At 53.1% G+C, this 11,897-nt stretch overlaps 2 protein-coding genes across 3 annotated transcripts; one reads left to right on the top strand and one right to left on the bottom strand.

The window, feature by feature from the left end:
* The first annotated feature begins 37 nt into the window (after positions 1–37).
* Positions 38–5,564, top strand: Myl11 (myosin light chain 11). 2 transcript variants are annotated; one of them, XM_052761627.1, is made up of 8 exons: positions 38–286; positions 2,867–2,905; positions 4,188–4,280; positions 4,487–4,562; positions 4,737–4,841; positions 4,932–5,010; positions 5,274–5,322; positions 5,412–5,564. In XM_052761627.1, exons 2-8 carry the CDS (start codon positions 2,903–2,905, stop codon positions 5,514–5,516), a joined length of 510 nt encoding a protein of 169 aa, XP_052617587.1. In that variant the 5' UTR covers positions 38–286; positions 2,867–2,902; the 3' UTR covers positions 5,517–5,564. The 2 variants fall into 2 exon arrangements, with proteins under 2 accessions (XP_052617587.1, XP_052617588.1); XM_052761628.1 differs by lacking the exon at positions 2,867–2,905.
* Positions 5,565–5,757: 193 nt separating this feature from the next.
* On the bottom strand, positions 5,758–10,383 carry Septin1 (septin 1). Its single transcript, XM_052713663.1, has 11 exons — positions 9,463–10,383; positions 9,197–9,287; positions 9,024–9,110; positions 8,663–8,786; positions 7,942–8,076; positions 7,737–7,854; positions 7,097–7,198; positions 6,878–6,977; positions 6,528–6,693; positions 6,193–6,283; positions 5,758–6,100 (listed from the first exon to the last, which is right to left on the bottom strand). Exons 1-11 carry the CDS (start codon positions 9,706–9,708, stop codon positions 6,014–6,016), a joined length of 1,347 nt encoding a protein of 448 aa, XP_052569623.1. The 5' UTR covers positions 9,709–10,383; the 3' UTR covers positions 5,758–6,013.
* Positions 10,384–11,897: the final 1,514 nt, after the last annotated feature.

The following is an 11,897-nucleotide window of genomic DNA, read 5'->3' as shown; positions in this document are numbered from 1 at the left end:
CGGCGGGCGGCGGGCGGCGCGCGCAGGCGGCCCAGGGGTCGGGGGCGCTCGCGCCGGGGTCTGCCGGCCTCTCACCCTGCTCGCGCGCTCGCGCCGCCCCCTCCCAGCGAGGGGCCGGCTGCCGACGCCGCGCCTGCGCAGACGCTGAAGAGCCGCCGGAGTCTGGGCGGACTACGCCTGCGCGAGGGAAGGCCCGCCCGCGCCCCCCTTTTCCTCCCGCCCTCTCCCGAGGACCTGGACCGATAATAGGAGCGAGAAAACTGGGTTCCTGCCAATCGATGGAAGGGTGGGTGGGGTTGGAGGCGGGAAGAGGGTGGGTAGGCTAGAAAGAGGAAATGAGGAGGGCGGAGACAGGACGAAGGAAATAGGCAATAGGAAAGAGGGCCCCTGAGCCTCCTGGCCAATAAACACCGTTGCAGCGTGAGTGACCGCGGAAGGGCGGGGAAGGAGGCCGGGGCTGCAGTCAGAGGCAGGGCCTAGGACCCCTTAGCCAATAGAAACGGAGAAAGGGGAACCAATGAAAAAGGGTCTAGGCGGTCGGCTTGCCCCACAGTCATGTCTATTCACGGGATGACAGCCTCAGCAGTCAATAGAAAGAGCTGAAGATTTCGTAGACTTCCTGAGAGGGTCAGGAAGGAATGACAGCTAGAGCGAGGCGGGCTGAACCTGCGCGTAACTTATCAGCCAATGACGGTCTTTCTTCACTTTGCAAAAGGGCAGGAAGATAGATAACACTCTCAGCAAATGGTAGCTTCGAGGGGCAGGGATGCTGCCAGCAGGCGGTGCCAATGCAAGAATAGTCAGTGACAACCAGAGACAAGCGCGAGAGGAGGTGACAGCTGGGGACATCACTGAGAAGGGGCCTGGAGCATCGCTGCGGCTCTTAGCCAATAAGAGTTTCGTGCTGGCCTGCTTGGGTTTCCAAAAGGGCCTCCATTCATTCGGCTCCTGAGCTGCACCACAAACCCAGTGCCCTCACCCGGTACTCTCCACCTCGGTGCCTCTAGTTAGACTACACTCAGAGTCTTCTAAAAGGCTCATCTCTCTGAATTCCGTTTCAGGCAGGAAACTCAGACCAGGTTTCTCTAAATTCTCATATATAAAGTGAGCTTCTCCTCTGAACTCTGCGATTTTTGAAACTTTATCCCTCTCATTCTCGAGGGTTCCATCTCAGAACCCCAATCTATGAATCCCCAGTACCATGAACCCTCCATATCTGTATTCCTGTTCTTTGGAGGATTCAAGAACCAAGCCCTATCATTATGACATCTCTTCAGTACTCATTATCTACTAACCTAGACTCTAATTTCATGAGCCCTCAAGGTTGCCCTCAGGCCAAAATCGTAAAGACCAGACCTTATGGGAGCTAACCTAGCCTCTACACACCACTTCCTCCGTTCTCTGTTCTCTTGAGCCCCAGGATTAGTGGGCCCCCAAATGCATACAGCATCTGCCACTCTCAAATTCTAGTGAGACCCAGCTCTCAACTTCCCAGTTCCCCACTGGCTTTTGAGTTTTGAAGCTCCCCAGTCCTGTTGCCTCACTCCCCTACCCCCAACTCAAACCCAACCTGGATCCTGCAATGACCTGTCAGATCTTCTTTTCAACGTCCCCACCTTCCATCGGATTCAAGTTTACTGAGCATCCCCCCAATTCCATTCCCCTTTGGGAGTCTTTCTCACCTCCCAGAACCCACTAACGAGTGGGCTCCTTCATGACGTAGCCCCCCATGGTACCCATATAAGGCAAAGCAGCCGCCAACTGAGGCAGGGAGGAGCTGTGCAGGAGGCCAAGGGCAGCTGCTAAGTTTAGGGTGGCTCCTTCTCTCTTCTCAGAGACAACAGGTGGCTGGGCCCCAGTGCCCAGAAAAGAAAATGTCTTAGTGGCATTGGCATGGACTGGAGGAGGGGAAGGGAGGGGACACATTCCTCAGGACATCAGGTCCTAAAGGGAGCAGGAGGAGATGGGTGTCCTTGCCAACCTGGGGTTTCCTCTGCTGCTAGTTCCCTAGACTTCTACTGGATGGAGGAGAATGTGGCACTGAGGCCCAGAACATTATGAGAGAGTACCTAAAAGTCCCAAAGTCAGCCAAGCCAGTTCCTTCCCAGGAAGGACAAGTCACTGGCTATGCTACCTAGGAGAAGGTGACAGCTAACTCTCCCCTCTGGGTGTCTTTGTCTCTTCTCTTCTGAGGTCCAGCCTTGATTCACACTAGACCTCTTTTGTTTCAACCCTCCCCAAGTTCACCAGCATCTCTGCTTGTCCTTGAACACCCCACAGTATCTGCTCACCAACCCTTAACATCCAGGCCTGTCACAATTCTGGCAAACCTAACAGCCGACCTTTCCCTGTTCTGGCCTTCGCCCATGGGCTGTGCCTTCTGCCTTGCGTGTCTGCCCATCACCCTCACCTGAATCACTGAGTCTGTTACTGTCATCACTTGCTTCTTGCTAAAGCAAACCCACAAAATCAAGCACATCGTAGGTCTGCAATACATGCTTACTGAGTTTAGATCTGAGCCACCCCACTTAGGGGCTCAAAGGTCTGGTTCATCTCTCCCAGAACTATGGGTTGGCTGGGGCCCCCCTGAATTCTGGCACAATCCAGTCCCCTTTTGGGAGAAAGAACATCCCTTCCTGCCTATCCTAATGAGACTTGCATCCCAAGACTTACTCCCTCCTCCCTTTCTGGGCTCCAGCTGCTGCAGGCCTCCAAGAAAGGAGAGGCCCCTGAGCCGGGCTATTTTAGTATCTGGGGTGGGTATCCACAGGGCTAAGGTTACCATGGTATATTACGGGCTGTGAGGGCAGGACTATATAACCCCAGAAGAGCTGCCCCAAGCAGAGTCTCTCTCTGCCTTTTCCAGCTGGAGCCTCTGCCTTGCCCCCAGGAGATCTAAGACATGGTGAGTGAGAATCCCCAGCTGCAGTCCAAACTATTAGCTCAGGGTAGCCTCGCCCTTCAGAAAAAAGAAAAAAAAAAGTTGGTGCTTCTCAGTCTAAGTACAGGTAAGATATGAATCCTCTCTCAGGACCAGAATGGGGCCAGAGGATAGGGTAGTAGGCTGACGGACTCCGTCAAAGATAGTGTGCTTGGATGTCAACCATGGGGAGGGCGTTAGACCTGCTCGAAGTCTGTTCCATCCCTTTCTGTTGTCTCTCTAAAGTCCTTGGACCAGTGAGATGATCCCACTCTCATTTTATAAGTGAGAATTAGAGGTTCAGATAGGGTCAATGAGTGGATTAAGCTAGCACGTATGGGTGCCAAGTTAGCAGGCCAAGGATCCTGAGAAGGGCACTTATCAGACAGGATGAGGGGACCCGGGAGCTATAGCTGGAACATAATAGAGGCAGCCAAAAGAAGCCCCCTTAGCCAAGAGATGAAAAAAAAAAGTTACTTTAGAAGAAGGGACTCAAAGAACTCTGATCTGATCAGGCATGGTGGTGATGTATGCCCATAATTTCAACTGCTTTCAAGGCTGAGGGGTAGGATCACTGGAGCCAGGGGTTCAAGACCAGCCTGAGCAATATAATGAGAACTGGACTCAAAAAGAAAAAGAAAAAAAGAAGAAGAAAGAGAAGGAGGAGCTGGGGATGATGATGAATGTCTTTAATTCCAACACTCAGGAGTTTAATTCCAGCATCTCTGTGACATCAAGGAAAGCCAAGGTCTAAATAATGAGTTCCAAGACTAACTAGTGAGACCATGTCTATTTTTTTTCCTTGTGGTTTTTGAGACAGAGTTTCTTGGTGTAATAGTCCTGGCTGTCCTGAAACTCACTCTGTAGCCTAGGCTGGCCTCAAACTCAGTGCGATTTGCCTGCCTCTGCCTCCCGAGTGCTGGGATTAGCCCACACCAGGCTGTGAGACCATGTCTTAAGAAGAAAAAAAAAAAAAAAAAAGAGGGTTTGGGGATGTAACTCAGTTGACTGGTAGTACTTGCCTAGCACGTACAAGCAACCAAATAAAATTGGATGTGGCAGCTTAAGAGGATGACCCTGGTAACAGTACTTGGAGGTAGAGATGGAGGCAAGAGATCAGAAGATCAAGGTCATCCTCAGCTAAGTAGCAAGTCTGGGGGCTATACGAGACCTCGTTTTTAACAACAACACAAGTCTGGTTTATCTCCGAGGAGGGAGGTCCAGGAACTGGCCTCTGGACGCTCCTTCTCGACCTCCACCCTCACAGGCACCCAAGAAGGCCAAGAGAAGGGCAGCAGAAGGGGGCAGCTCCAATGTCTTCTCCATGTTTGACCAGACTCAGATCCAGGAGTTCAAGGAGGTGAGTGAGGGAAGCTAAGGGAAGCCTCCCCCCTCCCTGGGAAGTGCACCTGTTGAGGGAGGAGGAGGGTTTAGAATTCCTCCACGCCTGTGAAGGGTGGAGGGAGTCAGCTGGCAGAGAGCCAGAATCTGATCTGCCTGGGGCAGTAATGCTGAAGCCATGGGCCCATTCCTGGCTTCATCTGTTTCCACCCCCACTCTCCACAGGCTTTTACCGTAATTGACCAGAACCGGGATGGCATTATTGACAAGGAGGATCTCCGGGACACCTTTGCAGCCATGGGTGAGCCCTTACTCCCATCCGTAAACAGCGAAAGCTATGGGCGCTGAGGGGAATCCAGTGGCTTTGGGCCTCAGTCTGCCCACATGAGAAGTGAATGAGTCGCTATATGTCTATGGGAAGCATAGCTCTGGCCCCCAGCACCCAACTCCAACCCCTGTTGCTTGCCCTGTTCAGGCCGTCTCAATGTGAAGAATGAGGAACTCGATGCCATGATGAAGGAAGCCAGTGGACCCATCAACTTCACTGTCTTCCTGACCATGTTTGGGGAAAAGCTTAAGGGTGAGTAAAGTGTCCTCCGTCCAAGGCCCTAGATGCCTCTTCCTCGACCTTCGGAGGCTTGCTGAACTCATGTGTCCTCTGACCCTTCAGGTGCCGACCCTGAGGATGTGATCACTGGAGCCTTCAAGGTCCTGGACCCAGAGGGGAAGGGCACCATCAAGAAGCAGTTGTGAGTGTGCCCCCACCCCATAGCTCCACCAGGGTCTCCTTAAGTCCCTATGTCAGGGTCCGAGGTTGACAGAATGAGTGCGCAGGGACTGAGCCACTAAGGGAGAAACTTGAGACAGCAGGCCACAGCGTTTGCGAGATGAGCCAAACTAAAAGGAGCCACCCTGGTTTCAGGGAAGAATGGGGGGTTGGTGGCAAGGAATGAAATGAGAGGGGACAGGACTCATGAACCCAACCTCACCTCCCCGAATGTCACCTTCTCAGCCTGGAGGAGCTGCTTACCACACAGTGTGACAGATTTTCCCAGGAGGAGGTGAGTTGGGGAGGGCCTGGGAAGGGGAGGGGCTCCAGCAATGGGAGTTCGAGGACCGGTCCTAGACCTACTCCTGTACCTTCCCACAGATCAAGAACATGTGGGCAGCCTTCCCTCCAGACGTGGGCGGCAACGTAGACTACAAGAACATCTGCTATGTCATCACACACGGTGACGCTAAGGACCAGGAATAGGGGACCCAAGGTCTCAGAAGACCTAGATAGGCATCGAGCCTCCCCAGCTCTCACCCGACCCTCAATAAAACTCAACTGGTCTTTGTTTCTAATTGGTGGCAACTTCAGTATGTTTATGCGCGAACTCAGGCAGGAGGCTGTCCAGCAAGGCTGGAGTGGAATGACTAGTGGCCGGGAGGCCCACAGCCCGCAGCTCCATTCCTGCTAAGAAGACTCGGGCAGCTCGGGGTGGGTGGGGGAAGCAGTTTTTATTATATGGAGAACTTAGAGGAACAGGGATACCCCAAGTGGAACCTGCCTTCAGGAGTCAGAGGGCGGTCCTCTCAGAACAGCACGGAAGGTAGATTTGGGCGGGGCTACAAACTTCCGGATTGGAGGGACCTGTTTCAAATGCAAGGGCGGGCCTACCCTCTGGGTCTCCGGATTGGACGCTGGACAGTTTAGAGCAGGGATGGGACCGGAGATTGGCTGCGAGCAGACGGGCGGCGGTGAGGGTCTCACAGTGAGTCTGACTGCTCGCCCTGAGTCTGGCTCTGCTGCATCTGAGCTTGCATCTTCTCCAGCATTTCTTGCATGCGGCGCAGCTGTGAGGAGCGAGATTGCAAGCAATGGGACCGGGCAAGGCCGGAGTGGGATCTAGGGAGCTGATTAGAGGGAAAGAGATGTGCTTGCTCACCTCTTCGTCTTTCTCGCGAATCAACTTCTCAGTGTCAGCCAGAGGCAGCATGGGCAGCGGGATCTCTGTGGCACTCTGCCGGGAAAGCTTGCTAGAAGTGGGGTGGGGGGTGGGGGGGATCGGGTCAGAAAACAAGGACGGGGTCTGAAGTTGTGGGTCTAGCCGTGGGGCGAATTCTGGGTGTAGGAGGCGGGACCTCGTCCCTGAGGTTAGGGACGGAGTGGGAGAGCCTTAGTTGGACCTGGGAGGCGGAGTTAAGCCTGGTAGCAGGACCTGTCAGGAAGGCTTGCCCAAAGAGTGGCGCCATGGAAGCACCAAAGTAGCCCGGCTCTCACCTGCGGCTGGCTCGATCCCGAGCCCCAGGTCGAGCCAGACTCTGTAGGCAGCGAGCCCGATAGCCCTCGTAGAGCAGATCGTGGGTCACTTCTTTCAAGTCCTGAAGATGGGTCTGTACCAGCATCCGCCTCAGGTTTAGGAAATCGCAGTGATGTGGGTTCTCCACTAGAGGGCGGGCCAGGTAGCTTTCCGTCAAACTCCAACCTTAGACTGTGCCCTCTGGGAGTATCTCATTGTTGCAGCCCGAGGATCGATCCCTCTTGTGGCTTCTAGGAACTCCCAGGACTAGAGCCCACCTCCAGTTTCACAGAGGGTGCAGACTGAGCTCTCAGTGCATGCCTGGCCTTACCCTCCACGGTACCCCAGGAGTAGCGGCGTCCCCTCACTGGCCGGGTTCCGCCATCCCTCACCACTTCACAGGAACCAACGACCGCGAAAGGGATGCTTCCCTACAGGGTTGGAATCAGGGGTCACATTGGCTCCTCCTGGGCATACACCTCTTTCTCAATGCTTTCACCTCCACTCCTGCTTTCCGCCTCCCTGCCCCTTCCACGTCCACCCGTCGAACCTTCATCTCTTCATTCTGCTTCTTGAAATCTTCATCCTCATCAGAGTCACATTCTGGGAACTGGTAGATGTTGATCTCCTCCTCCTTCAACTGGTCCCGGATCTCAGAGCGGACAGAGGGGGAAACTGAGGTGTGACCAACCGACATTGCATGGCCAGAAACAGTGAGGTACAGAGATACTGGGTAGTCAGAGGGAAAGAAAGATGTGAAGAACAGACAGTGAGAGGTGACCACAGAAAATGACCAAAACCAAATCCTGAGACGTGATGGTGAGAAATGCAGAAAGACAGGACAGACACCAAAATTCCCGGAAGTGGGACAGGGGAAAGCACTCTAAAGACAGCGGGGCAGGGAGTCATCACTATCACTGGACCAAATGGATGCCAGGAGTTGTGGTGGCCATCCGCTTTTCCTCAGACCAGCCCTAGCCAAGCATCTAGTTCCAGGGCTGTATAGTCATTCTGTTCAGAGCTGTGACAGACATGGCTGCAGGTTCATACACCCTTTCCTCATACCACCCACCCTCAGTCTAGCCTAATAACTCCTGCTCTAAAAAAGGCCACCTCAAGATTAAAAAAAAAAAAAAAACCAGTCCAAGCAGAGGTGAGGTTCAGTGCTGAAGGGCAGGTTTCACCCATACCTTCTGCTTGAGGACCTGAGTCTCCCGAGGCATCAGGGCATCTGCTTTGCCGATGACTGGGATAATATTGACCTTTTCGTGCACTGCCCGGAGGAAAGCCACATCCAGGGGCCGGAGCCTGCAGCAGGAATTGATGGGGCTCAGCTCCAGAGTGCAGAGGCTTATCCAGTCTCCCAGTCCCTCGACCCCCACGTGCCCTCCAGACCCTCTGCCGAAGGGAGAGATGAAGTAGAGGCAGCAGTGGACTCTGGAGTCCTGGATGTTCTTCCTGTTGAGGCCGCTCTCGTCCCGGAGGTATTGCTCAAATTGCTCCTCAATGAATCGGACCACTGGCAGCCAGCTGGAGTGTGGGGAGAGGTATAGTCTAAGATCACAGGGCAAGGAACAGAATGGAGCTAGCCAGGCCTGTGGGTGGGAAGAAAGTTCTTTGCTTCCAACCAAGGTCATCAGGGGCAACTGGAAAGGGCATGGATGAGACATCAAGACGTGAGGTGGTTCCACGCCTGTAATCCCAGCACCCAGGAAGCCCAGGCAGGAAGATTACCACATTTGAGGCCAGCATGGCCTACATAGTGAGTTCCAGGCCAGCCTGGGCTAATGTGACACCATCCCAAAAAGCAAAAACAAGCAACTGGGGGAAAAAAAAAAAAGGCACTGAACCAGCCATGGCATAAGTCTGTAATCCTGGAAGGAGGACTTTGAGTTTAAGGCCAGTTTGGGTTACAGAGTGAATTTGAGGCCCCTGAGCTACACAGAGAAACCTTTTTCTCAAAAGAAGAAACACTGGACACTTTGGGCCAGACTGTTTCCAGAAACAGGTGCCTCCTCCTTTTAGGCCAAGGAGCCATGACAAACCAGCCCACAATGGATCCGTGGTCTTCCATAGTGGAAGAGAGGCTTAGCTCTTATCCATCCCCCCGCCTCACCAGTCTGAGCAGTCCACAGAGTCCCCAAAGCCAGGCGTGTCCACCAAGGTCAGCTTCACCTTGATACCTCCTTCCTCGATCTCCACACCTCGGCGCTCAATGCTCAGAGTTTGTGTGGCGCGTGCTGTGGGTGTGGAGAAGTTGGCTGTGTAGGGCTCTGAAGCAGGGCTCCGTTCCAGGGGAGGAAACAGTCTCAGAGAAAACCAGTGGCCATCCAAGTCCCCAGACCAAAAGAAAAAGAATACAGTCTGGTGACACAGGAAGAGGCCATGGACACCACAGAGAGTAGACCAGGACAGCAGCAGGGTGGGGAGCCCGTAGGGGTGGGGAGCCTGTAGGGGTGGAGGCGGGCAGATCTTACCACTGGCATCTGGCACCTGCCGATCCTCGTAGAGGTTGGTGAGGAACAAGCTGTTGATGAGGGTGGATTTCCCGAGGCCTGACTCCCCTGCGAACAGGACAGGCCTACGAGTCAGCTGGGAGGATGGCCGGATCTCCGGAGTACACCCCGACCTCTCTCCAGACCCCACAGACCTGCCACCATGAGTGTGAAGTCAAATCCCTTCTTGACAGATTTGCGGTGTAACTGGTTGGGGAGTGCAGCAAAGCCCACGTACTCCTTGTCCTGGGCGGGGGGACACGACAGGACAACCATAGGAAGCTCCTGGACATGCCAAGGAGTGCCCGGCACCACCTGAGCCCAAAAGCTGGGGAGTCGCTGACTGTGGGTTCACTTTGACTTGGGGACCCTCGGGGGGGGGGGGGGCCAGATGCCTAGATTCCTGGGCCCCAGAACTCACCATGGCTCGGCTGGTTGTCTCTGCACCTGGTGTTGCTCCCCACTTCCTCTGGTGGGGCAGGAAGTTGAATATGTCAAACAAGGCTGGGGGTGGGGTGGGGATGGGGGGCGGGCAGTGCAGGAAGCCGAGCTGCTCAAAGAGGGGTGAGAAACCCATACTACATTTCCTTTCTTTTAATTCAAAGATTCTATTTTTAGTTATTTGGGGATGGGGATGGGTGCACATGAGTGCCCCAGAGCAAGGCATTGGATGCCCTGGACCTGGAGTCACAGGTAGTTGTGAACTGCCTGTAGATAATGGAAACTGAATTCAGGTCCTCCGGGAGAGTAGCACATGCTCTCAATGGCTGAGCCACCTCTACAGCCCTGATGCTCCTTTTTCTTCTCTCCCCATACACAGCTTCAGCCCTTTCATTTTCCACAGATCTCTATGCCAAGCCCCAGTGCAGCCCCATCATCCTGGTGAGAGGTGGGGAATGAGCAGAAAGAAAGGAAGCGAGATGTTCTCCTTAGCAAGTCTGGTGAGGGATTAGCAAGATGAGCCGAAGAAGAAAGAAAAACTTCCCAGGGTGTTTGTGAACAACAACAACATCAGGATTGGAGGAAGCAGGGGCCAACAGTTTCCCAGCTCAGGCAATGGGTTCTTTTTCAGGGGTGGTAATGCTGGATTGAACTCAAGTCTTGGGAACTGCCAAGCTCGACTCCCACTACACGCCCAGCTCCCTGGATTTTGGATATTTTGAGACAGAGTCTCACCATCTATCCAGGCTGGCCTTGAATTTTCAGGCCTACCACCTTGACACCCTAAGTGTTAGGATTACAGGCCTTGATTGCACTTATTTTGTTTTGTTTTTGAGACTGGGTCTCCTGTAGACCAGGCTAGCCACAAACTATTTGACCAAGAGTATCTTACAGAAGAAAGGATTTTTTATTTTGACTTATGGTTCCAGAAGGATAAGAGTCCGTCCTTAAGGGTATGGTAGCAGACAGCCAGAGCAAGAAGCTAAGAAATCACACCTTCAACCAGGGGGGTGGGGTGGGGGGGGTGGTACAGGGACAGGGATGGGCACAGCAGTGGTGGCACACCTCTTTAATCCCAGAACTTGGGAGGCAGAGGCAGAGGCAGGCGGATCTCTGAGTCTACAGAGTGAGTTTCAGGATAGCCAGGGCTACATAAAAAGACCTTGTCTGGCCGGGCGGTGGTGGCGCACGCCTTTAATCCCAGCACTCGGGAGGCAGAGCCAGGTGGATCTCTGTGAGTTCGAGGCCAGTCTGGGCTACCAAGTGAGTCCCAGGAAAGGCGCAAAGCTACACAGAGAAACCCTGTCTCGAAAAACCAAAAAAAAAAAAAAAAAAAAAAAAAAAAAGACCTTGTCTGGAAAAAAAAAAAGCTGGGTGGTGGGGAGACGACGGGTGGGGGTGGGGACTGGAAGTTGGGCCAGGCAGCAAACACTGAAAGACCCTCAGGTGATGTGCTTCCTCCAGCAAGGCTGGCCCACCTTCCCAACAGTGCAAATGGGGGCCAAATCTTCAAATACCCAAGTTTATGGGTGACATTCTTTTTTTTTTTTTTTTGGTCTGGTTTTTCGAGACAGGGTTTCACTGTGTAATAGTCCTGGTTGTCCTGGAACTCACAGAGATCCACCTGCCTCTGTCTCCTGAGTGCTGGGGTTAAAGGCATGCGCCACCACCACTGGCAAGGGTGACATTCTTATTCAAGCCATCACAAAGACAAGCACCCACCACGGACCTATACAAGCAACCAGCCCTGACACTTCCTTTTCTGCACCAGGTGAACAGTTCTTCAGGGAAATCTTCCTCAGTTGTTTCTATTTTAAACTACCTGGCACCTTTCTCAGGCCCCCTCCCCCATGCCCACATTTGCTTACCTGTCTGTAATTTGATGCCCTGGCAGAACTCTGGGGGACAGGGATTATATCTTTCAAATTTCTACATTCTATGTGCTTCATAACACTTGATCTGTTAGATGCATGCGTGCGCACACGCGCGCACACACACACACACACACACACACACAAAGAGTAAATGAGGGTGGAGAGGTGACTCGGATTAAAAGCACTGACCGCTCTTCCAGAGGACCCAGGTTCAAGTAGGTTCAGTACCTACAAGGCAGCCTATAACTCCTGTTCCAGAGGATCCAACACCCTCACACAGACATACATGCAGGCAATACATAAAATAAGTGCACATAAAATAAAAATAAATTTTAAAAATGAGCAAAGAAGCTAGGCAGAATAAAGGCCGGAAGTCTGCAGAACATAAACAAAGATCCTTGGTTTGGGGCTAGAAAGAGGCCCCCACAAAATCTAGATCTACCACAGACTTGCTGTGTGACCTTAGGCAAGTCATTTGACCTCTCTCGACCCCAGCTTCCTCAAGGTAAAAGGAAGTACACCTATTCAGCATATCATCAGG

Source organism: Peromyscus californicus, unplaced genomic scaffold, assembly GCF_007827085.1.
Source record: "Peromyscus californicus insignis strain IS unplaced genomic scaffold, ASM782708v3 Scaffold_4__1_contigs__length_199733344, whole genome shotgun sequence".
Lineage (NCBI taxonomy): Eukaryota > Metazoa > Chordata > Mammalia > Rodentia > Cricetidae > Peromyscus > Peromyscus californicus.
Note: the sequence above shows the minus strand (reverse complement) of the source record. Positions and strands in the feature narration are given on the sequence as shown.

What these genes read in the sequence shown, in the direction of transcription:
- Myl11 (XM_052761627.1), top strand. An exon ending in AGATCCAGGAGTTCAAGGAG is followed by an intron (nt 4,281 to 4,486) that starts GTGAGTGAGGGA and finishes CACTCTCCACAG; the next exon opens with GCTTTTACCGTAATTGACCA. An exon ending in GTTTGGGGAAAAGCTTAAGG is followed by an intron (nt 4,842 to 4,931) that starts GTGAGTAAAGTG and finishes CTGACCCTTCAG; the next exon opens with GTGCCGACCCTGAGGATGTG.
- Septin1 (XM_052713663.1), bottom strand. Translation starts at nt 9,708, where the DNA reads ATGCCTTGCTCTGGGGCACTCATGTGCACCCATCCCCATCCCCAAATA. An exon ending in CGGGATCGAGCCAGCCGCAG is followed by an intron (nt 6,284 to 6,527) that starts GTGAGAGCCGGG and finishes CCCCACTTCTAG; the next exon opens with CAAGCTTTCCCGGCAGAGTG. An exon ending in TTCGCGAGAAAGACGAAGAG is followed by an intron (nt 6,101 to 6,192) that starts GTGAGCAAGCAC and finishes CGCTCCTCACAG; the next exon opens with CTGCGCCGCATGCAAGAAAT.